The following is a 22,075-nucleotide window of genomic DNA, read 5'->3' on the forward strand; positions in this document are numbered from 1 at the left end:
ATTAAATACTTTTCTAAAACACAGCTTCTTCAGCCAGGCAAGTGCTTGTTTATATAAGGCAGAGAGTGCTTCTGCATCAGACCAGACTTGATGTTTTGTAAATCTTTTTCTTTTTTTGGGTGGGAGGGAGTGGGATGGGATTTGTTTCTATCCTGAGAATAAGGAGAGATTAGAAATAGAGTGAGGTAGGAAACTGGGACAGGAAGAAGCTGTAAAAAAGCATGATGGTCTAGATTTGTAGTAGCACTTCTGCTTTATCCACTGTAATCAGGTCTATCTCTGGCTTTAAAACCATGGACCTACATGCCATTAGTGCTGAACCAGGACAACCCTAGAGACCCTCCTTGTCTCTTCTCTTTGTATTAACTGGTTTTCTAGTCTCCTCTTTTGACATGAGATTTCCCTTGCTATAGGCTTTTCTGGTGTCTACCCTTGCAAGTGGTGGATAGTTTTTAATTTGGTCTTGAAACACCTGTCCATCTGCTGAGGATTGCCGTTTCATCTGGCCTAACCTGCGGCAGCCTCGCTGTCAGGCTGCTGCTCCCTTTTGGAGAGGCAGTCTTTTGTGAAGGTCACTGCCATGTGAGTTGCCCAAATCATCTGCTACCCAGCCTCTTTACCACCCCGTCAAAGTGCCTTTCCCAGTGATATGCCTGACCGTCTCCAGATGAGAGACCTCTTGTTCCTTACCCAAACGCCTTTGTTGCTGGGGATGAGGGCTGCTGACTGGTCAGGGGATTCATGTCTTCTTTTGATGCCATTGGCTTCTGTCACCAAGGAGTGACAGCACAAGCTTCGGCTCCCACCAGGCATCCATGAGCAGAGAGAAGCATGCAGCCTGCTTCAGACTTAGTGCTGGAACAAAAGTGTTTGGGGAAAAAGCATCAAAGAATATCTTTCTTATAGGTTAAGTGATTTTCTGTGGTTTAAAATGTAGTAGTTCGCTGGGGTAGTTTTCTTTCTATGTCCGATAGACCCCACTTGAAAAATGGCATGAGTGACTCCTGATAGTTAAGAGGGAGCTCTGCAAGCTCTGAAAACACACTTAAAAACGAGTGGGAAAGGCTAGTTTGGGTGCCTTGTTAGGTTTGGAAATGCATTTGCTTCCTTTAAAAACTGCTTCAGATGTTATGCTTTTCCTTGCTCACGTGGGTTGTTTTTTTCCTCACCCTCACAGATCAAGGATACTTTCCTTAGGACGTATACTGAAGCAATCCAGAATTACAACAAGAATGATGAGCGGAGCCATGCAGTGGATAACGTACAGGAAAGTGTAAGTCTAAAATTGGATATTAAAAATTAATAAATAAAGAGAGACAAAGCACACATTCAGATTTGATCACAGAACATGAAGTGTGGATGGCTCAATCTGCAAGCTGTATATTGCAAGCAAAATTAGAGGATGGCAAAGCTGTTCTAAAGAAAAAGTGTTTCAACTGATGTGCTTGTCCAAGATGCCTAAGTTTTAATGAACAAGCTATCTAATAAAGACAGGGCCTGTTCCTCTTGCTTGTTGTTGGTCCCAGACCTTGAATTAGGTTTAGGAGCCAGTTTTATCCCCTGAGAACAAGGTGTTCTTAAGGGAATCTGTCAACAGGATTATGAAATGTTGTGCATTTGAGCTGATGAGACAGGATTTTATAATCTAGCATCCTGTATCACTGATAAACTGCAGCAGTTCTCTTCACAAGTACAATGAAAGGCTGGCAAAGGAGACCTAGTGAGTTAAGAGAAGAAACGGAGTGTATTTTCTCCAGAGGAAAAGGGGTTGGACAAATGTGCTGCTGAGGTCGGCAGTGAAAGCTCTCCTCCAGCCATGCTGGAGGGATGGATTAGGTGCTTGGTGGAAGAGCTTTTCTGATCCACGGGGTGTGGTAGCAGGGCAATGGGAGATTTGCTTGACTTCCAGCAGGGCACAGGGCACGAGAAAATTCCACAGCATGGCCAAAGTAGTTGGGAGATGCCAACCACAAGGGATGAAGTCCACTAACTACAATGCAGAGTGATAAAATTCACATTTAAATTCCTACTGGAAACTGTACCATAGTAAGAAGCTATCCCTTCAGCTCGCACTACATCCTATGAGCCGATTTGCTTTTCGTATGGTTGTAACTTGCTGAATGGCTGAAATTTTAATGTGATTGTATTGGTGACTTCTGGATCTTCTTTAGAAATTACAACTATTATGTTGGACCCCTCGACATGTTTGAAACTGTGCCTCTAACCTGGCTTCTCCGGGTTAGCAGATTACTGCACTGCTCTAAACTGAGTATATTCTGCCGTCAGATTGTCTGTTTGCCTAACGTTAACCTGTATTTAGAATTTCTGATTCCTCGGAGTTGGCTAAACTAAATAGTTTTGAGTAATTGTTCAGTGTTTCTGTTGTAGCAAAATATTAATTTCATTTGTAGCTCTGTTTTTACAGGAGCTGCATTTATAAGCCCTTTTCCTGCAGAAAATTCAGCACATACTCCGTATCTTTGAGTGACTGTCTTCTAGCTTAGCATCTAGAGCAGAACAACTTAGATTTTTTCAGCTGTTTTCATAGGCACACTCTATGAACGTATGGTCTCCTTCTATTCATGGCTCAGTGAATTTTCCTAGAAATTATTTTGGTGACTTAGAGAGGCTTGCTTCACCTTAGCAATTTGTACTAGTTTGACCCTGTATGTGTTACATGTAATTCTATGTAATGCTTTGGGGTTTTTAAGGCCATTTTTTGGACCTCATTGTGAGGCTCTGTCTTGAATTTTCAGGATCACCCTTAATCGAATAAATAAATAAGCAAAGGAAACAAACCAAAAAAAAAACCCAACAGACCTTCAACTAAAAAAGACAGCTTTATGGCTGGACCTTTGTCAAATGTTACAAATAATAGCTCTGCTTATAAAATACCTTTTTTTTTATTAGGTTGTCTGCTCCCGTCTTCTGTAAATGACATTCCTGATACTTTTGTGATAAATGGGGTGGGGGGTGGTACCTACTTTTCAAAAAGGGAGACAAGCTGTCTTTATTTTGATTATGAGCTTATTAAGTGGGCAGTGATGATTCTGTACTAGTTTTAATTCTGGTTTGTTTGTTTGTTTTAAATCTGCCTCTTATTCCTCATAGCTGAGCTGCTGTGGCATTCAGAGCTACACCAACTGGAGCACCAGCCCTTACTTCTTCAAACACGGCATCCCTACAAGCTGTTGCATGAACTCCAGTGACTGTAATACTCAGGATCTGCGCAACATGACCGTGGCTGCCACTAAAGTAAACCAGAAGGTACCAGTAACGTTGTGCCAGAGGCAGTTGTTATGAAACCATCCAGTACACCAGTGGAGCGTATGGCTGCTTACAGTTGCATGGTTGGTTGATAACGTGGGTATTGGGCTGGAATGATGGTAAGGATGGGCTTTGCCCCCCGCTTGCTTTCAAATTCTTTAAGCTGGCCTTTCTCAAATGACCAGGTGCAGCAGCATTTCTGATGAGGAGGGGATTTGTCCCCCTTCCTCACAGCAGAGGCAGTGCTGGCTGGGCAGAGGACCCCGAGTGGCACGTGCACTCGACTCCACTTGAGGGTTAGGTCAGTCAGTACTTCTCTGCTTCTCTGCTCACTCCTGCTGAATGCGGTGGGTTTTTGTTGAGGACAAAGACATAGCTAGGTGGACGGAAGGACAGGTTTTACTCTTGCTTATGTTGAAACAGTAATTTCAGTGCTGGAGCCTAACTGTCATCCCAAACAGAGAAAACATGGGTGGTGGACAACAAGCATTGTGGGTGGCTGGTACAGTTACAGTGACTCTTAAGAAGATCTTTGAACATGTGCTGCTGAAAGCATAGTGCAGCCAAAGTGACCCCTCCCCTGGGGTCACTTGAAGGAGCAGGTTGGGAAAACAGAATAGGCTTGGGAAAGCAGGTTGGAAAACAGGAGGAAAAGGAATAATTGGAGAATAAAAATACTGAAAACACAAAGAAAGAGAGGAAGAAAGAGAAAATAGTGCAGCATATATAGCAGATACTGCACTGCAGAAGTACAACTCAAGTTATTGCTTTAAGCACTAGTGCGTCATCAATTCTTACTTTCTCACTTGAGATTTGCAAGAGAGGCAACTGACAGTTTGTTGGTGAAAGGAATATTGTGGCCAAATCGTGAGTTGCAGCATAGCTTAGTCAGGCTTAAGGATTATTTTCTTTTCTGGTTTTGTTTTCAGAGTTGAATTTAAAAAAATAAATAAAAGTCCTGACTAGGTAACAGGGAAAGTATGGAAATGCCTTTCTGTCTTCCGTTTCTGTCTTTTTCACCTCAGTCACCTGTGAATCAGGAGGTTGGAGTGGTGGCTGAGCACAGCCTGAAACATCTTCGAAAACCAGTCGAGTGGACAACATTTTCTAGCATGTATGAAAAAAAAAGATACTGGAGGATTATTTTGCACTAAGTCTTTCTTTAATAGTTTAATGAAAGCCACTTGTTGCAGACATGTGGAACATTAGTGATGTCCATCTGTTACAAAACTCACAGTCGCCACCAGCAAAGTAATCTTGCTGGATTGCATGAGTATGAAGGGTGAGCCACTCCATTCAGTTGCACTTTGTGAACTTGTAGTAACTTCCTGTTTTTGTAGAAGTAGAAAGAAGGTGGGAGGCAGGACAGGGTGGATCTAGGGGATGTGCATTACGGCCAGCATTCCCTGCAAGCAGAGGGCCTCCTGGGCAGCCCACCCTGAGCCCCTGCTTCTTCCCACCTTCCCATCAAGAAAGCTTTCTGGTGTGACTGGTACTCTGCCAGCAGGTCCCACCTTTCCAGTTCGGGATGGCCACACATTCTGAACCTTTCCCGGCTGCATAACTGAGCAGGTGCCATTTTCATTCTCACCACTGGTCTGATATTTCCCCAAAGTGCCAGGCTTGCTCTGCATGCTCTGCCTGAACAGAGAAATCCCTGTCCACGTGTGAGTTCCTCTTGGAAAAGGATGCTTGCAAAACTGTAGGAAGCAGCTGAGGGATGAATGAGCTAGTCCAGGGCTAGTAACTCACTTCCAGCCGTGCTTGCTTCTAAGTCTCTCTCCTGCGAATGCACAAGTTGCCTGACAGAAGAGGAAGACTGATTCCTCAGGAAGCAGTTGACTTAATTACTTGATTTAATTACCTAGAGGAAGTTTGAATGTCCTGCAACATCTGAAAAATTGTGTCCTATTTTCTGAGATAGATAGCCATTTGTAATCAAAGGTTGTAAAGATTTCTGTTTAGCAGTTTTGAGATCTCGGAGTTGTCCCAAATGTTTGAGCAAGGTGGGATGTTTCTGAAAGGGGCATGAGAACAAAAAGCAAGCAGGAGGAAATGTTGTGTGGCCCTATGCTTTCACTCCAGATAGGAAGCAAACGTCATTGCCTCTGACCCAAGCCCCTTACTCGGCTTGGAAATAGGCATTTTCCTCTATGTGTGTTGGAGAAAAAGGAAAATACATATTGTCTGTGTTGTGGAAGACCCTTTTTACCGTTCCTGTAGATAAGTATATTTGGAATACATCTTTTTGATGGGTCTTGCAAAACTATCTGTAAGAGAAGTTCCTGATGAGCTGATCAAATTACTAGCAGTTTATGAGGACTAATGATGAATTATCCAAAGAGGATTAAACTAATGATCTAATTGCAGGACTAAAAGATAACATTCCTGGATTTTCTTTGCCAACTCTGCCACTAACTTCCATAGTGACCTTGGGTAAATCAGTTAGTCTCTCTGTTTCTTCATCTCAGATGGGACTAATGCCTAACTGTTAGAGCTGTCATTAGGATCAGCTAATTAATATTCATATAGTGCTTTTAATCTTCAGAGCTCATTACCAACAAATCTCAGTAACTACTTCTCTCTAAAATCTTAATGAAGGAACAGATGCATGGACTGAAGAATGATCGGATACTTGCTAAATTGTCACTTCTGTCCTCTGAATCAGCACCCAGATGTGTGGACACAGTGCTTCACATACTTCTGTACTGTATATGCAACTCTTGGGTGCTTCTTGCACTCTCACTCTGTGCACAGTAAGGACTGAGCAATTAAGCCATATTTATGCAATGCACTTCAGGAAACAGATGATTGTGATTTGGGAAAACACAGTCTTCAAACGAGGAGAGCAATCAAAACTATCTCCCTTCCATGTTTTTTTAACGAGATCTTCTGTCTCCCTCAAATTACCACTGCTGTTAGATGTTTCATCTCTTGAAGGCTGTTGAACAGAACGGATTTCAGAAGAGCTGGGAGAACATTAAGGCATGTCAGACAGAACGAAAGCACTGCTTGAGAAATCTAATCTCATTTCATAACATGTAAGACACACACAACTATAGTTACTTCATGTGTTAAATAAGCAAGCTTGAATCTGACATACTGTACACTGTTGTAAGACATAATTAAGGATTAATATGTACACTTAAACATTTCAGAGTTGAATTACAGCCTTGCTGGTCCTCAGCTGCTATTAGGTTTACCACTTCATTACTCTCAGGATTAAATAAAATGTCTTCTGATATTATAAAAGAGGTTAAAGAAATGATACCATTCACTTCATGAATGGCCTGTCTCTAACAAAGGACATCATCCTTTCCTTCTAGCTGTTATTTTTTACAAGCATCTAATGCTCTGAAGTCATGTAGAGAGTTCCTAAAGTGTTTGCAGAAGTGAGGGTGGTGTGGATGGAGGGGGAATACGGAGACAATTCTCTCTTATGGGACAGGAGTCCAAACTGGGAAAGGGAACTCATTGTTATTTCTGGGTTTTCCAACTTCTGATAAAGTGGATGAAGTTATAACATTAAATAAAATGCCTTGGGACAGGCTTTACACTGAGAGTGGTGTTGGTCATTTGAGGAAGCATGGCAAAAGGGGCCAAGAGGTGGCTTTGGATTGTGTGGGCAGATAGATTAGTGATGAAAGAAAAAATAGACATTATCCTTTTTTTCTTCAAATTTTCCATCACTTGTTTAGATTTATTTAGACACCACAAACTAGAAAAGCTAATTTCAAATGCTTTTTTGAGAGGTAGAGTAGGTGGGGGGAGAAACTTGGCAAAAATTATCATGCTGAGGGGGACAGGTCAAAAAGCCTATCCAAGAGAAGGGCAGAAATGTGTATGAATCTTCTGGCCCCGTGTGGGCTGTGAATTGAGGCACGAGGAAGCAAGTCAGCTGATGGAGTCAGGGTCTTAGCTAGAGAGAGAAAATTGGGTTTGGGGAGCAGGACAAGGAATTTTATGTCCAAGAGCAAATGAAACAAGAAACTTCATACAAAACCCTTGATAACTTTGTTATACAGTTTAAAGTTATATACTACTCAGTACCTTGCCTGGTGTCCTTTGACAGGCAAAGGCAAGCAGAATGCCTCACTGTATGCCTGAAGCATACTTGTATTAAATATCTGAAGTATTAGGAGATCAGCATCATTTATTCATTTTTGACACCTGTATTGTATTACAACATTACCTTAGATTGTTACCGGTTTGGTTTCAGGTCAAAGCTATATTAATGTTTTTTAAAACAATGCAAACAGACTTTCTTTAATAAGACCTATAAAAATGAGTGCAACATCACATTTAGCTTTTAAAAGTACTGAAATACATTTTTTTCTAAAAAGAACTGGGTTTGCCACCACTTTCCATCATTCACTCAGAATTGCTATTAAATAAAAAGGTGACATTGTTGGAAATTACAGCAAAAATATTGTCTAGCCCAAGTCCATTTTAAATGAGAAATTTGTACGTATGCATTCGTGGAAGAGAAGGTCGATACAAGGAATGATTATGTTTGTTTTCCAGGGCTGTTATGACTTGGTGACCAGTTTTATGGAGACAAATATGGGAATCATAGCTGGGGTGGCTTTTGGCATTGCATTCTCACAGGTAAGTGCATAAATGCTTCCCTTCCCCCTGTTTTTTCCCCTTTCCCTTTTTCTTTACTTGGACTTCAAGGAAGGAAGGATTATGGAAAGGGACTGAACTCAGCATGCTCATTAGTTCTGAGGTCATCTGTTCATTGATTTTCTTTTTTTCAACTTAAATGAAGTTTCTCTTTGGGAATATCAGTTACGGTTGAGCTAATGACTAGCTCAAGGAAAACGACTTGTCCCTCCACTGGGTCAAATAGAGGTTAACCCAATAAAACATTGGCTTAAATGGAGCATAAACAGCTAGGAAGACAAATAGCTTATCCATTGTTTGGATAGGCTTCTATCTTTTAAGCACGCTTATTTTTTCTTAGAGGAGTCTAGAATCCAAATAACAGTGTACCTTCAGGCCTCCCCATCCTGGACCTGGAGCCTGGAGGGGACATCTGGTTTTAGTGACCAATTTTATTATTTTTTTTTTTTCATTTTAGCACTGAACACTGAGCAGAGATCTGCCAAAATCAGATTATTAAAGCAACTACTTGCCTGCGCCAAAAGAAGTTTGGCACGGGAGGGACAAGAGGAGAGCTAAGAAGGTGTTTGCTGCTCCCTGATATTCAAACTGCCTTTACCAAGACAGGAGTTGAGGAAACTAAAGGTCTGGTCAGAATCTTGTGATCAAGAAGGGGCAGGAAAATACCTGCATCTTTCAACAAGATGCTCCTTTACACTAGTCACTTCATGTGTGATGGCAAGGACTCTCCTGGAAACATGCAAAAATGAGAAAGAGGAAAACAGGCAATGCAAAAGTGCTTGCAGAATAGTTCAGCAAAAACGCACAGCAATGTGTATGATGCCTGAACCACTTCTACCTGAGAGGCAATCTGCCTTCTCTCTGCAGAGAGTACATAGTACAACTGCAAATGTCATATTCTAAAACGATCATGCAACTTTCATTTGCTTCATTCACACAATACGAAAAATCTGGGTCCTGAGGCAACACTGAAAATACGAATATATCTGTTGAATGACTTATGTTTATCCAGTTGTTGGAAAAAATGATGTGCTAGGAAAAATTGCTTGACTTCTTAAAACTCATTAATTCAGTTAGCAAGCTGTAGGTTTACACCGTGCTGCACTGGAAACAAGTGATTTGCCAGTGCTGTTGCCAGTGATGGCCAAGTGAATTAATGGGAGGGCTGTGGCCACCCTCGTGTCCCTGCTGCCCCATGTGGTCAGCCCATGCTTGGCTGCACGGTGTTTCAGTCACATCTCTCTGAGGTTTATTTTGCTCAGCAGTTACAATGGCCTTCAGCTTCTTCAGAGTAACTACCCCCAAGCCGTGTGGAAAATGGCCACCACGTCCTCTGGGACAACATACGCACAACCCGAGGGAGCCCTAAAACTGTTTGGGCTCAGACCAGCTGACTGCCTTGGGCATATCTGGAAACCTGGTGCCTTCTAGCCTAGGTGTTAGATGTGAGAAGCCCATGATTTGGCCTGTCAGCCTATTTCCTGTGGGCGTAAACGCTGGTTCATTATACACCCACCAAGGCTGGGTGGCCAGCCACCCAGAGCACGTGCAGAGGCCTTGGGTCTTTGGGATCCAGAAGCGGTGAAACCACTAGTGAGGAGCTGTTGGTGCACGGAGCAGGGGGAGGTTTGTTAGTTTTTATAATAGGCTATTCTAGTCCTTGTTGAATGGTCACGGTTGTCTTGATACTCTCTCTCCAACCTTGATTATGACTTGATTACTGCTATAGGATTCTGAGCTCTTATTTCAGTTTGGTTTCTAGGCAGCCAGAAGGCTATAAAGCATCTTCTAAAATGCTTCGTGTAAAACTATCCAAAAGAAAAATGGGATGAGTAGAATTTTACAATTTGCATGCTGCTGGAGCAAATGCCTCAGTCAGGACCAGTGCTACCTGAAAGCCTTTAATCGGTGTATTGTACATATGATAGGCAAAGCATCATCTTATCTTGCCTGAAAGTTGTTTGGAGCTGGGAGGGAGACTGTAGGAAGAGCGCAGCTGGAATTGTTGGTATTTTGGCACATGCTGGGATGTTTACTCTAGGTCATCAGTTGTTTGTGAGCTCGACACGGGAAGGCGGGCGGGCAGTGCGAGCAGAGTGTGATCCCTGCATCGGGAGCTCTTTGGCGCAAGGCGAGATTAGCGTGACAGGCTGCAGGCAGCATGGGGGGAAGGCACTTTGCCGCTGCGGCTCCAAGTGAAAACCAAAGTACGTTTTGGCGTGGGGTCCGCAGCTGACGCTGCCTGGTGGCAGTGTGCGCCCTGCTGCCAGCTGGGGATGTCGCTCCCCTGCGTAAGCGCAAGGCTCCGGCACTCTGAGTAGATACTCAGCTGCTTGGGGTGTTTGCGAATGTGTAAAAAGGAGGAGAGAGGGGATGCAGGGGAGAAAAAAGCATCTCTCCTGGGGTGTGAAGAATAGAAGGCGGCCAGTTATCATTTACTGCCTAATCTGTTTTGCTGGACCCAATTAGGTACGGTGTTTACAAATTGATTTCAGGTTAACCGTGTCTGGCAGTAATGCCAGGCAGTGCTCCAGCTGTAGGTGAGGTTTCGCTCTTCCTACTGAGAATAGGTTTAATTTAAATAAAAGACAAATTAGATCATGTGCTCTTCTACAGTAAAGCGTGCTAAAGGGCCTTCCCTTCACATGATTTGTTAGGTGTTGACTAGCATAGGGAATGTGCCGTTTCCCAGAAATAGGGAAAGTTGATGTTATGGCATTGCACATCTTACAGGCCTGGCACAGACTTCCCAATCAGAGTCAGAGTTTTAAAAAAACTGCTGTGTTGCTGACATTGTCTGCACTGCTCCTCGGGTTTGAAATAATAATAATAAAATACAATTTGATTGTTTTTGGAATCAGATGCCAATGCTGACTTCCAGCTGAAATAATTTCAGTTTAGCAGGTGCTCTTCAGAGCAGCAAAATGATCGCTGCGTTGTGCCCAACAGAGAATAAAATTATGCATGCAGCGCAGACTATGAAGAGTTTTGCCTAGATAAAACTACAGCACAGGCGTTGGCTTAAGGGGCACAAGAGGCAGGGTTTGCGGCGGGGCGGGTATAGATTGCGCTTGCAGTAGAGTCCCTGCGTAGGGGAGTCTCAGTGCAGCGTTAAGGCCAAATTATTCCTTTTGTACTGAAGGACTGGAAGCCAGGCGCTCTCCACATGCTCAAAACCAGTTCCTGAGCACACATGGTTCCCATCATTTGCAGATATGTTCTCATGCGGCTACAGTCCCTCTCTACAGTGCAGCATCCATCTGCCCTCTTTACTGTTAACATTAATGTGAGTAGCTCTGCCTGACTGTGGATGCAGTTCTGGTGCGGACATCATGCACCGTGTCTGCTGCAACTCCTGTCTGAGACTGAGGGGAGACGGGGAGGCTGAGACTTGGCCCTAGCACAGGATTACACCTCAGTCACCCCTTGCACCAGGGTTAGGGAGCAGGATCTGTATCGGGATCCAATATGTGACTTGAAATCTAATATAAGAGTAATTTTGTTGCCTCTAAATACTAGTCACTGTGGATTCAGCATGGAGATAGGACCTGTGCCAGAGGCATACCATGACACAGGAGGCTGACTCAAGTAAACTATTTGTGACATGGAAAATTTAATGTTTTCTAAAATGGAGGCAGGGAACCTGAATGCTTATTGAGAATATGGCACGGTAAATCAGTCAACTAAACACTTATTCCTGATGGATAAAAAAATCCAGTTTTAGCTTACCTGATCCGCTAATGAATTCCCAGTTAGTTCGACACATTTCTATTTATAGAAATTCTCTCAAAGAATGAGAAATGGTGAAGATACCAAGACCCAAAATAAAATGGAAATTCAAATTGCATTTCAGTTTCTCTTCAGTATAATAAGATGTAATAAATATGTCATGCAGGACAGCTTCCAGTCAAGGTTAACTCCTGCAAAATAACTATACTAAAAAGCCAGTTATCGTGTTTGTGATGGGAGATAAGATTGCTAGGAAGTTGCTGTGGATGGATTTCAGTGGTCAGATCAGAGATATGCATGAGATGACTGCTAGAAACCATGGAGAGATGAACAACACATGGACTGCGTTCTGCTCTCTGGAATGAGCTTTGGCCGACAGAATGGTAGTAAAGAAGACACACCTGAGGTATATGGGTTTCCCAGTGCTCTAAGCCAAATAATTTGTCAGCATTTTCAAGTTTCCTATGGCAAGACCAGAGGTAGCAAGACAAACTCTCTGTTTTCTGTGTAATAGTTCAGGGGACCAAGATAATCTTAGAATAAAGAGAAGAAAGGGGATCAGTGAGAGAGAACACAAATGCAGAACCAAGGCTGGCATCTTAGCGCTCAAAAAACTGGGACTATTAAAAAAATAAATTATTAAGTTGATAAAAGTTGAGATGGGGCACTTGAGAGACAATGGGAGCGAAGGGAAATGAATGCAATTTCTAGCAGCTAGTTTCTTTGCGGGGATCCTTTTATGCCGATTCCTCTGGTTTTTCAAAGGAGCGGCGGGGACCTGCTGCACAATAGGATAAGGGGCTTCCTCCCGTCTGAAGAGCAGAGGTTGCAAGTGATCAAGCAAATGCAGAGAGCAAGGGGGGGCGGAGAGCGCTCATTTGTGGTTTGCAGACTGGGAGCCTCTAACCTGATTTAAATGCAGAGGATTGTAGTTATGACTGTAATGAAAGAGCACCGTGAGGAAAATTCAGCAACTTAATGCAGTATTGCCTCTTCTTGGCTACAGGAGGGACAGTACTCTTGTGGTTAAATGTGGAAGTCTACGTGCCTTGGAAAATACATGTTTTTATATGTATTCAAAGTACTTCTAAGATACTTATTATAGCTCTGCTATGTCCTGGTAATAGCTAGAAATGCTGTATAAAATGTGTATGCAATGGCTCAATATGCATGACATTATTTTTGAAATACAGAAGTTTAATACTATGGTACTCTAACCACTTAAATGCATAAACCAGCATACGGTCAGAGCCAAGAATTAATAAGTGGGCCAGAGATCAAAAAGGTACATTCATGTGTCACCTGCCATTCGTCTTAAAAGTGACTTGAGTAAATCAAAACATTGTCACATGCCTGCAAATGCTACAAAGCTTAGACATCCTGGTTATTAGAGTTACAGCCTGTGTAAAACAGAAGAACCCTTAGTTAAAGGTAGCTGGGGAGGTCTGCTACAGCTGAAGGGGGAAAGAAAAGCCCATGGCTTTCTATTTGCACGGGCTGCAGCATCCTACCCCTTGTAAACCTGATACGAGCAGCAGATTGTGGCCAGGAACAATTACAGCTGTAATCTGGGTGCTCATGATGGGAAATAATAGGTACCTCATGGCACAGGCATTAAAAAAAAAAAAAAGTAAACCTGAATGTACATACATTGTTGGCCATTGTAGGATGAGGGAGGAACTGATTTTGGTCTAGGATGGAATTTGCTTGGTGAAAATAAATAGGATGAAATACGCTGTGAAGTTCATCTTAACAAAAAATGCAGAAAGGCAGAGAAGTAACCTACGAGGCCAGCTGAGGATGGTGAGAGAAGGCTGAAAGGTACCACAAACACAGAAGAGGGATAGTGAAGCAGGTGGGACAGGGCCACCCAGAAGCACTTACTCTGTTCTGCCTGTCAGAGCACAGAGGAATACATACCAGGGATGTGCTATGGGAAATCTCATTCTCGAAAACTGAACTGAGCTAAAGAAACACCGCATGAGTAAGCAGTGGGAGTGTTAAAGACCCTCGAGTAAGCCCATAGAATGTGGTGGGTTTTCAGCAACACTTCCCAACAGCCAAACTGATAGAATTGTCTTCCTGGTGACTGGAATATTTAAGCATGGAGATCCAAAGCCCAGCCAGAATATGCTGGCATCTTCATCATCATCGGTCCATGGACTCCTGGGCGAGTGCGTGAGCACTCCAGCTACCAAGTAAGTTTCCTGCTGGAACACCCATCTAGAGAAGTTTAGTAGAAAAGGCAACCAGGTGGCTAAAATATCTTCTTGTTATCAAGTGAGGCTTTCAAAAGCTGAGGAGAGTTTTCAGCACCCACATCTCTTTTGGCAACTGTGAAAATACAGCCCCCAAAACCTGGTAGCTTAGGTTTTTATTGGAGGTTGGTCAGGAGGTGTTATCTTTGCCCCATGTCTAGTTATAACCAAGGCAGTGTCATCCTTGGTATTTGGTGCCAGAATTGGGAGTTGCATGTGCGGGATGGTGGGGATTCAGACGGCTTTTGAAGATGATTCCAAGTCCTTTTGAGATGCTCAGAGCAGTCCTGGTGGACACTGAAACAGGAGAGGGAGCGGTAGCAGCAAATTTCTGGCAAATGAAGTGTGTCCTGACCAGAAATGTGACATCTTAGGGGCAGAAAACAGTTTTTCTGGATTTGAGGTACACTGGCTTGGTCTTGCTCTGGGCTGATGCCAGACCAAATCAAGCAATTGGCTGGTAGAGAAGATGTGTATTTTGATGATGATCGCATTAACAGGGAGCAGTGACGGTCTAGGGTAAAGGACACGCAATCCCAAGCGTGAAATAGAAGAAGGAGCCAGTTTGGACGAGCAGCCAGCCAGGCGTTATCTACGCGTGCTCTGCGGGGTCTGAGGGAGCTCTGCTCTGCCAAAATGTTGTGATTCCCCTCCTTAAGCACCACTCCCCTGCAATGCGCTCTGCCCACAGCATTGGGCAGAAGGGGACGGGCAGAGGTGGTGCCCCGCGGGCACGGATGCGCCAGCTGGAGCAGCTGTGACGCCCCATGCTTGGAGCCAGGACCGGAGAAGGCTGGTCCGTCTACAGAGACGGCCCTCTCGCCTCACCCCGCCAGCCAGGGATGAGCTGTAACGATCTGGATATGCTCATGAGTTAATTAATTGACCAATCCAAATGAGAAAAGCGAGGCTGAATTATTTATAGTATATTAATGCTGTTGGCATATGGAGGAAACGCTAACAAACTGCAATAGGCAAAACGTTGAAATGACTGAGTGCGTATTGACGAGTGGAAGCCAGGGATCTGTTTTCAATAATCTGAGTGACAGCCAAGGGAATAGTGAAAGACTTTTTTTTTTATTTAGTTCCAGATTTATAACGCTCATTTCTCCAGTCCTGCATCATTTCTAAAGAAAGCATAACCGCCCTGGGGCATTAGGAAGCTTTTCCCCAGCACACTGTTAACAAAGTTAAGGGAGCTGCCAGCTCTCAGTGGTGGTGGGTAGTGGCAAGGGACCCAGGTGGAGCTGGCGAGTGAACCGCAGCCGGTAGCATGCTGATACCCCCACCAGTTTACCCATCCACATCTGACTTGGCCAGGCAATGACAACGGGTTTGAAAAGTAGTAAAAAGGTGTGCTGTCTATCAAATAAATACGCTCTGATAACAATCAAGAGGAAGATCCGATGAAGAAAGACGGGAGATTTTAATGCTGTTTTTCTGATTAGAGTGGTCCTTAAATAGGGCATAAATATGCTGTGCATAGTAACTCCAGAACGTGAAATCTTTGCTTACTGTGGCCTCTCCTTTGGTCTGTGTTCATTTAATTTAACTTAACTTCTATTCTACTTCTATTCTTGTCCGGAACAGTTGATCGGGATGCTGCTGGCATGCTGTCTGTCCCGGTTTATTACTGCTAACCAGTACGAGATGGTGTAACAAGGTAAGCTTTCCCCACTTCCCACGCAGTATGCTATATATGCCCCCGTATATTGTCATCGCTGTTCTGCTTCTGCTGAAGATAGCGGGCAAGTTCTAGATGCTCAGCATGTTCACTGAGAATTAAGTCTTCCCATTGGATTTTTTGCTTTGGGATTTTCATCCCAATATTCTGTCTGGTGGGAAAAAAAGGGGGAAAAGTACTGTTGAATGTTTCGTCATTTCAGTTTTCTTCTTGAAAAGAGAGGGCAGAATAGCTGCCATGAACACTGTTAGCAACTGAAGCAACCCACTTCTTTTTTTTTACCCCCCCTGCTCTCTAGTCTTTCAGAAGTGTGAAGTCCAGAGCCTGTCTGAAGATCAGGAGCTGCAGAATTGGAGAAAGACTGAAACGAATGTTATAGCACACACTGTCTCTCGCACGCACGCACGCACGCACACCCCCACAGGCAAGCACGTGCGCGCACACTCTTGCACCCCACCTCCCAAACTCTGTCCCATGCGTAGTGTACCATTCTGTGAAGTACCGCGGTGCCACTGAGAGCAGCTGAGTCCCCTCGGCCTCCGGACCCCGACCCCATCCCTGCGGCTCAGCGTAGGATGGCACCATATGTATGTTCTTGGTCACACAGTAGTTGCATCGTAAGTTAACAAAGGTAATTCATTAACAGCATTGATCGGGCTGTGCATGTAGTGACTGGAGGGCATAATTAGCCTTTCACCATGGTTAATAAGTGTTGCACACATTCGTATAAACCGGTATATGAAATATATATTCTTTTGGTTTTATCTTAATTTCTTGTTCTGTTTATCGCTTTACTAAGGTTTTCATCCTTTCCCCCTTCCCTGCGCCTGCCCCCCTTCCCCAAAAACAAAGGAATCAGTAACATAACATAAAGATACTTGAAAACGATGTTAAAATGTTGTGCTTGAAGGGAACCGTTATTCCTGATGTTCTTTTACATCTTTGATTCTTACTCAGTGTTGTATGCCTAGTGCGTATCCCGTTAGGCTTTGTCTAGTGCATTTTGCCTCTGAACCTGATCCTGTGTAATACTGTTATTAAGCTGTGTTGTTGCTTACTGTGAAGGCAGGAATTTTGCTTCCTTTGTTTTTATTAGGTAGTTATGAACTAATTGAACTGTGCTGTACTGCGGCCTTCATACTTTTTTCCTGTTCTTTCTTTTTCTTTCTTTTCGCATCGAGGTTGCAGCCACCAAATACATTGTTGAATCAAATCGAAATAAAAACACACACACACAAAAAAAAAATCACAAAAAAAACCAGGCATATGAAATATTTTTTGGGGAAAGCAAAAGTTTAAAACCTTTTTAAAAAAATAGGACTTTTTTAATAATGCCTCTGTCTAGCATGCCAACGAGAATGCATTGATATTGTGAGTATTTGTGATATACGTATTAATAAATGGAACCATTACAGATTTCTAGCCGCTTCCTTTTCATTCTTTAGTCGCAACAAAACTCTTTCGAGGGGGAAGTGAACATGAAACACAAGTGCACAGCTTGGAGTGACATGTCTTTATGCATATTTTAACAACTAACTTGCTTGTGACAGAAAAATGTTACTACCCTGGGAAAAAAAGAGAAAGAGCTGGAATTGTTTCAAAACTTCTAGAAGAACCTTCCACAGCTGGTTTCACCACGTGACAAACACATACCCTCTGCTTTGCAATTTTTCTTCTTGTGACTGATAATGATCTGCAGTGTTTAATTATCCTGTCCTTAGCGCTGCGCATGATTTTGGCATTAAGCATTTCTCTCTGATTTTGGTGAGAGTGGAGAGAAGAGGGATTTAGGGTTGAGGGAGTGGGTAATAGCCATCTTTGCTGCATTCGTGGAAAGACAGGCACTTATCTCTTTCTCATTTGAATACGTGAGGTGTTGAAGATGTGATGGAAAGCCCGTGAAAGTTTAAACCTGGAAGTTTTGGACTGAGCCCTTACATTTGCAACGAGAACAGAGAAGACTTGAGGAGTGAAACCCTGTAGCCTTCCGGCTGTGGAGGAGCTGCACAGCGCCTGTGTCCGCACAGCCTGTACAGCTGCCAGAGTCCCAGCCCGTCCTCCGTCTGCCTGTCCATCCGTCAGTGCCACCCACCCAGTCACTGCAACCCTTCGCCCGGGGCGGGGGGGGTCTGCCCTGCGTGGTGCCTCCAGCATCAGCTCCCGATGACCCTTTGAGTGGTGCTGGCGCCGTCGGTGTGTTCTCACCCACAACTAGAAGGGCTTGCGGCCGCACAGGCAAGAACCTGTCAGCGTATGCCGAGGCGGCATGTCTTAAAAACCCCAGTGGCATCTTTGGCTTTATTCAGAGAGCACTTCCAGATCAGGGAGGTGTGGGACCCTGGTTGCTTTGCCAGGGGGATAGGAAATCAGTACTCTGTGTTGCTTTTGAAACACAGGTAATGTTTTTTATAGATTTGATCCACTGCCAAAATGAAAAGCTGCGATTTGCTGCTTAGTCTCTGCTTCTGTATTTGATTACAGCTCAGAGCTTCACATTTGGCTTCTGTCACAATTTGCATTTTTCAGCCCAGCTCTAAAATGCACAACCCCACCCCGGACTTCAGCAGGTTGTGTTTCTGTGGTGCCCAGGAGCCGAAGCTCTGGCTGTGCTGAGAGCTAGGCACACTGTAACGCACTTCCACAGGCCTGCTTTGTTCCATGAAAAACATGGACATCTCACATTTTCTTCATCACTTATGTTTTCCCTGTTACAAGTTGTTGGTACTGGGGACAGAAAGGCTTAGTATATTTGTGCAAGAGGGGCACAAATGGGGAGTCTGAAGTGTATTTTGTGGCAGGATGCTGTTATGGCTGGGGATGCATTGACTTCCAGCTGAAGACCTGTTTTCCCAAGGTCTTCTGTATCTGAGATGTTCCCCTACCACTGTAAATGAATAGTACGTAGTGAAGTTTGTAGCACTTGTCCTATGGAAGTGTGGAAGTAATTTTACTGGTTTTTTTCCCTACCAAGCAAATGACTTTACCTCAGAGCAAGTAAAGCACTCACAAAGGCAAGTCATCCATCTCCCTCCCCTTCACCCTTCTTTCCCCCCATAGCATGTCCTTGGGGTTCAAAACTAATTTGAAATAGAGATTTGTAAATAAGAGAAGAGGAAGCTAGTCCACAAATTTAAATCTGTGCTCAATAAAGCATCTATCGCAAGGGAGTGGGGCATCTTTAAACGTGGAGAGCACCAATACAGGTCCTGCATAAATGCTGGGCAGTTTGCATGTACTTTGCTGGGCACAAAGCCGCTCAGCGTGGGTCACAGCACTCACATTTGCAGTCCCTTCTGAGGGCTTAAAAACAGCCGCAGCTGCTCGCGCGGTTGCTGGGGCTACGCGATGCTGGAGCGATGCCCTTCTCCCACAGGCACAGGAAGTTGGGGGGGGGGTGTTCTTCCACACCAGAAAGAACTGGCCCACCAGCCGCCCCAGTTTCCCTCCCCTATTCATCCCCAGGCAGGTCTCCCCTGCCCCACGGAGGGGAAGGAGGGGCGTAAGGCTGACACCTCCTCCCTCAGGAGCCACCAGCGACCTTCCGGAGTGGAAAAGCACCAGTCTCTTCTCAGTTTTCTTTCTTTTTTTTTCTTTTTCCTGAAAGAAGGAGTTGTTTGTGCCAAAAGCTGGTTCTTCTGAAGATGCTGATGTTGGGTGACAGAGCAGCAGGCCCCCAAACTGCTCCAGCTTGCCCATCCCCATTCAGTAAAACACGTGCTCAGCTTTAAGGCGTAAGTGGTGAATTAAGTCCATTCAGCAAAGCCCTTCAGTGCGTGCTCAATTGCTTCCCTCAGCCCAGCAGCACTCCTGCTTCTATGGGGTAGGTGTGTTAACCGGGCTCTCGACAGCTTCCATGGAAAGGATCAGGCTGGCGAAGGACCCGCCAAGGGCTTCCCTGGCGAAATCCCCCTGGCTCGGGCTGGGGCCATGCAGCAGCTCCGGCGGGGAGGGCTGCGCTAGCTGGCACCGTGGCATCCCCTGCCCCGGGCACAGCATCCCCGCCCTGCCGTTGCTCCCTCCTGGAGGGAGAAGTGAGGCGGTGGAAAGCAAACAAAGCCGGAGCTGCCGAGTATGGGTTAACATCAGCCAGGCACCAGCGTGCGGGATTTTCCCTCCAGAGGTGAAGCTGGCACAGGTACCAGGGGGGCTTTTCCTCAGGGGCTGAGGTCCACCCTCTGGCATGAAGTGAATCAGTGGTGGAGGGGGACGGCTCTTGCTGCGCTGGGCTGGCTCTGGCTCCGGCTCCCTGATCCCTCCCCGAGCAAACTGCATTCACTGCAATCACTGGACCCAAGCTGGGCAGAAGAAGGGTGGGCAGGTTTGGGAGTCAAAGCGAGTGATGGGGCAACTGGATGAGTCCCAGGAGGGGTGGGAGGAACAGGGCATGGCTGGGGGACGAGGAGAGCGGGAGGTGGAGCGGGACTGTGGGAGGAGGAAGAAGGGGCATTGAGATCACCTCGTTTTGGTCCCGGTGAGCTGCTAGCTTGGTTTGCTGCAAGGTGGACCAGCGGCCTTAGCTGGCACGTGCATCCCATCCTGAGCTGCCTCCCCGGGATTGCTTCTGCTGAGGAGGACAGCCCCAAGCACTGCCGAGAGGATAATACATTGCTGTGAAGGTGATTTTTCACAGTAGCATCAAAGTGCGTCTCTGGGAGCAGGCGGCTGTGCTGGAGGGCTTTGCTGGCTGCCGTCATCCTTGGGCGAGCATCGCTGCGGAGGAGACTGGCTTTGCAGGACTGCTCACGGGATTTCAACCTGCTGCTGACCCAATGCAGGGGCTAAAATGATTTTGTCTTCTGTGGCTCTTCCCCTTGACTTTAATGGCTCATTACTGTTTAAGATAATTTTAAGATCAGCAAATTAATTTGCTGCCAGCCAAGCCCCATGAATAAAATACCTGGCATCCCACTGGAGGGGCAGGATTGACCAGGACATCAGACTTCTACCAGGGCTGAGTTAGGGCTGCTTCAGTATGACCCTGTATAATAAAAATAGACATCTTCATGATTCAACATACAAATAACACTTCTTCTTTTTTGTAAGTAAAAGCGTTTTGCCCCCCAAACGTGTAAAATCTAGTCAACTTTCTGCAAACTGCTTTTACCAGCTTGGCCTAATTTTGAAGAAAAAGGCTGTTGCTTTTGCTTTTTGCTTGTCAATGCACCTGTTCCCGCTGCAGCCAGGAAACGTTTTATTCAAAGGACGTTTCACTTTTGTCCGGTGTGACCGGAGATACTCGGTACGAGCGAGCTCATTAAAAGCAAGCCGTGCTGAGGCAGCAGCTCCTCAAGCTCTGGAGTCTGTTCTGCTCCGTGGCAACTGCAGTGTGACTATTTTTGGTCTCTGCTGAGGCTATCTATAGGTGACACCGAGCACTTATTTCAGGTTGCAATCCTTCCGTGTAATGGTAACCGGGGTGTATATACACACACACAAATACATAACATCCCTGGTGCGGTGTACAACAGTGTAACTCCTAATGTGACGTACATTCCCAATGTACGTCCCCGATCACCAGAATGCTATTTTTTATTCACCATACTCACATAACACAGTGTCATGGCCAAGACTTTCAGAAGCAGTAGATTTCGGGCAACTCCCTGGAGGTATTTTCAAAATGCTCTAGCTTTCAGAAAGTGCCAAGCGACCTACCTTTTGCAAATCCAGCCCTTTCAAAACCTCTCAGGGCACTCAGAAGTGAAAAGTCATTTTTTAAAACCCTATCTGTTCTTAAAATGGAAATTATTCATCTGAGTAGAAAACATGACTATTTTTTAACTTGCAATTATTTCCAGAGGGGAAGCAAGGACAGCTTTCTGGCTTGCATAGAAGCCATGGTTTGTGTGCTTTATCTTCTTGAGTAGAGAATCAGAAAACATGATGTGAGAGAAAGCTGATGCCCAGTAGGAGAACTGCTGGGGTGGGATAGGGGAAGAAAAAAGAGCAAAAAATATTTAAACTTTTTTTTTCAGTCAAAAGTGTTTGAAATGGGAAGCATTTCAACCTGATCATGTGTCTGACACAGTGGTGCAGCACTCTCCAGCTCCAAGCTGAGCAGGCTCAGTAGCTCAAGCCTGCAGCAGGGGGGTCTGCGGTCCGGTCCGGAGGGGACTGTTGCCTGCCAGGACACCTCTTGTGTCCTCCTGATGGTGAGAGCAGCCTTTTGTGGGGGTCTGCAGGTGTCAGACTGCTAGAAACGACGGCGGTGCACATGCAATGGAATTCATGGCCGGCGTCAATCCGTGGCTCTACCTGAGGCTTTGCTGGAGTGGTTTGACACTGGCAGTTTCCTTCTCTGGCTCCCACAGGCTTACTGTCCTTCTGTGGCATTTACCTTTAACGTCATGTTTGCAAGTTATTGCTTGCTCAAAAGAAGTGGTTAGTGCTTATGTTGATTATTTGGTATCTTCAGCCCTGTAGTTATTTGTAATTAAAAGCAAACAACAAATTGCCCAGAATTTTCTTCATCCTGGAGTTCAGTGTGACCCAAATGTCAGACGAATGAGTCCTT

At 44.8% G+C, this 22,075-nt stretch overlaps 1 protein-coding gene across 1 annotated transcript in view; it reads left to right on the forward strand.

Moving 5' to 3' along the window:
- The window catches only part of TSPAN7 (tetraspanin 7), a 100,660-nt gene extending 83,680 nt beyond the window's left edge, over window positions 1-16,980 (forward strand). The window contains exons 4-8 of the mRNA XM_059819499.1: window positions 1,178-1,273; window positions 3,112-3,267; window positions 7,792-7,875; window positions 15,471-15,543; window positions 15,863-16,980. Of these exons, the coding sequence (XP_059675482.1) occupies window positions 1,178-1,273; window positions 3,112-3,267; window positions 7,792-7,875; window positions 15,471-15,539 (405 nt within the window). The 3' untranslated portion in view covers window positions 15,540-15,543; window positions 15,863-16,980. The remainder of the gene's footprint in view (window positions 1-1,177; window positions 1,274-3,111; window positions 3,268-7,791; window positions 7,876-15,470; window positions 15,544-15,862) is intronic.
- Window positions 16,981-22,075: the final 5,095 nt, after the last annotated feature.

Source organism: Gavia stellata, chromosome 1, assembly GCF_030936135.1.
Source record: "Gavia stellata isolate bGavSte3 chromosome 1, bGavSte3.hap2, whole genome shotgun sequence".
Classification (NCBI taxonomy): domain Eukaryota; kingdom Metazoa; phylum Chordata; class Aves; order Gaviiformes; family Gaviidae; genus Gavia; species Gavia stellata.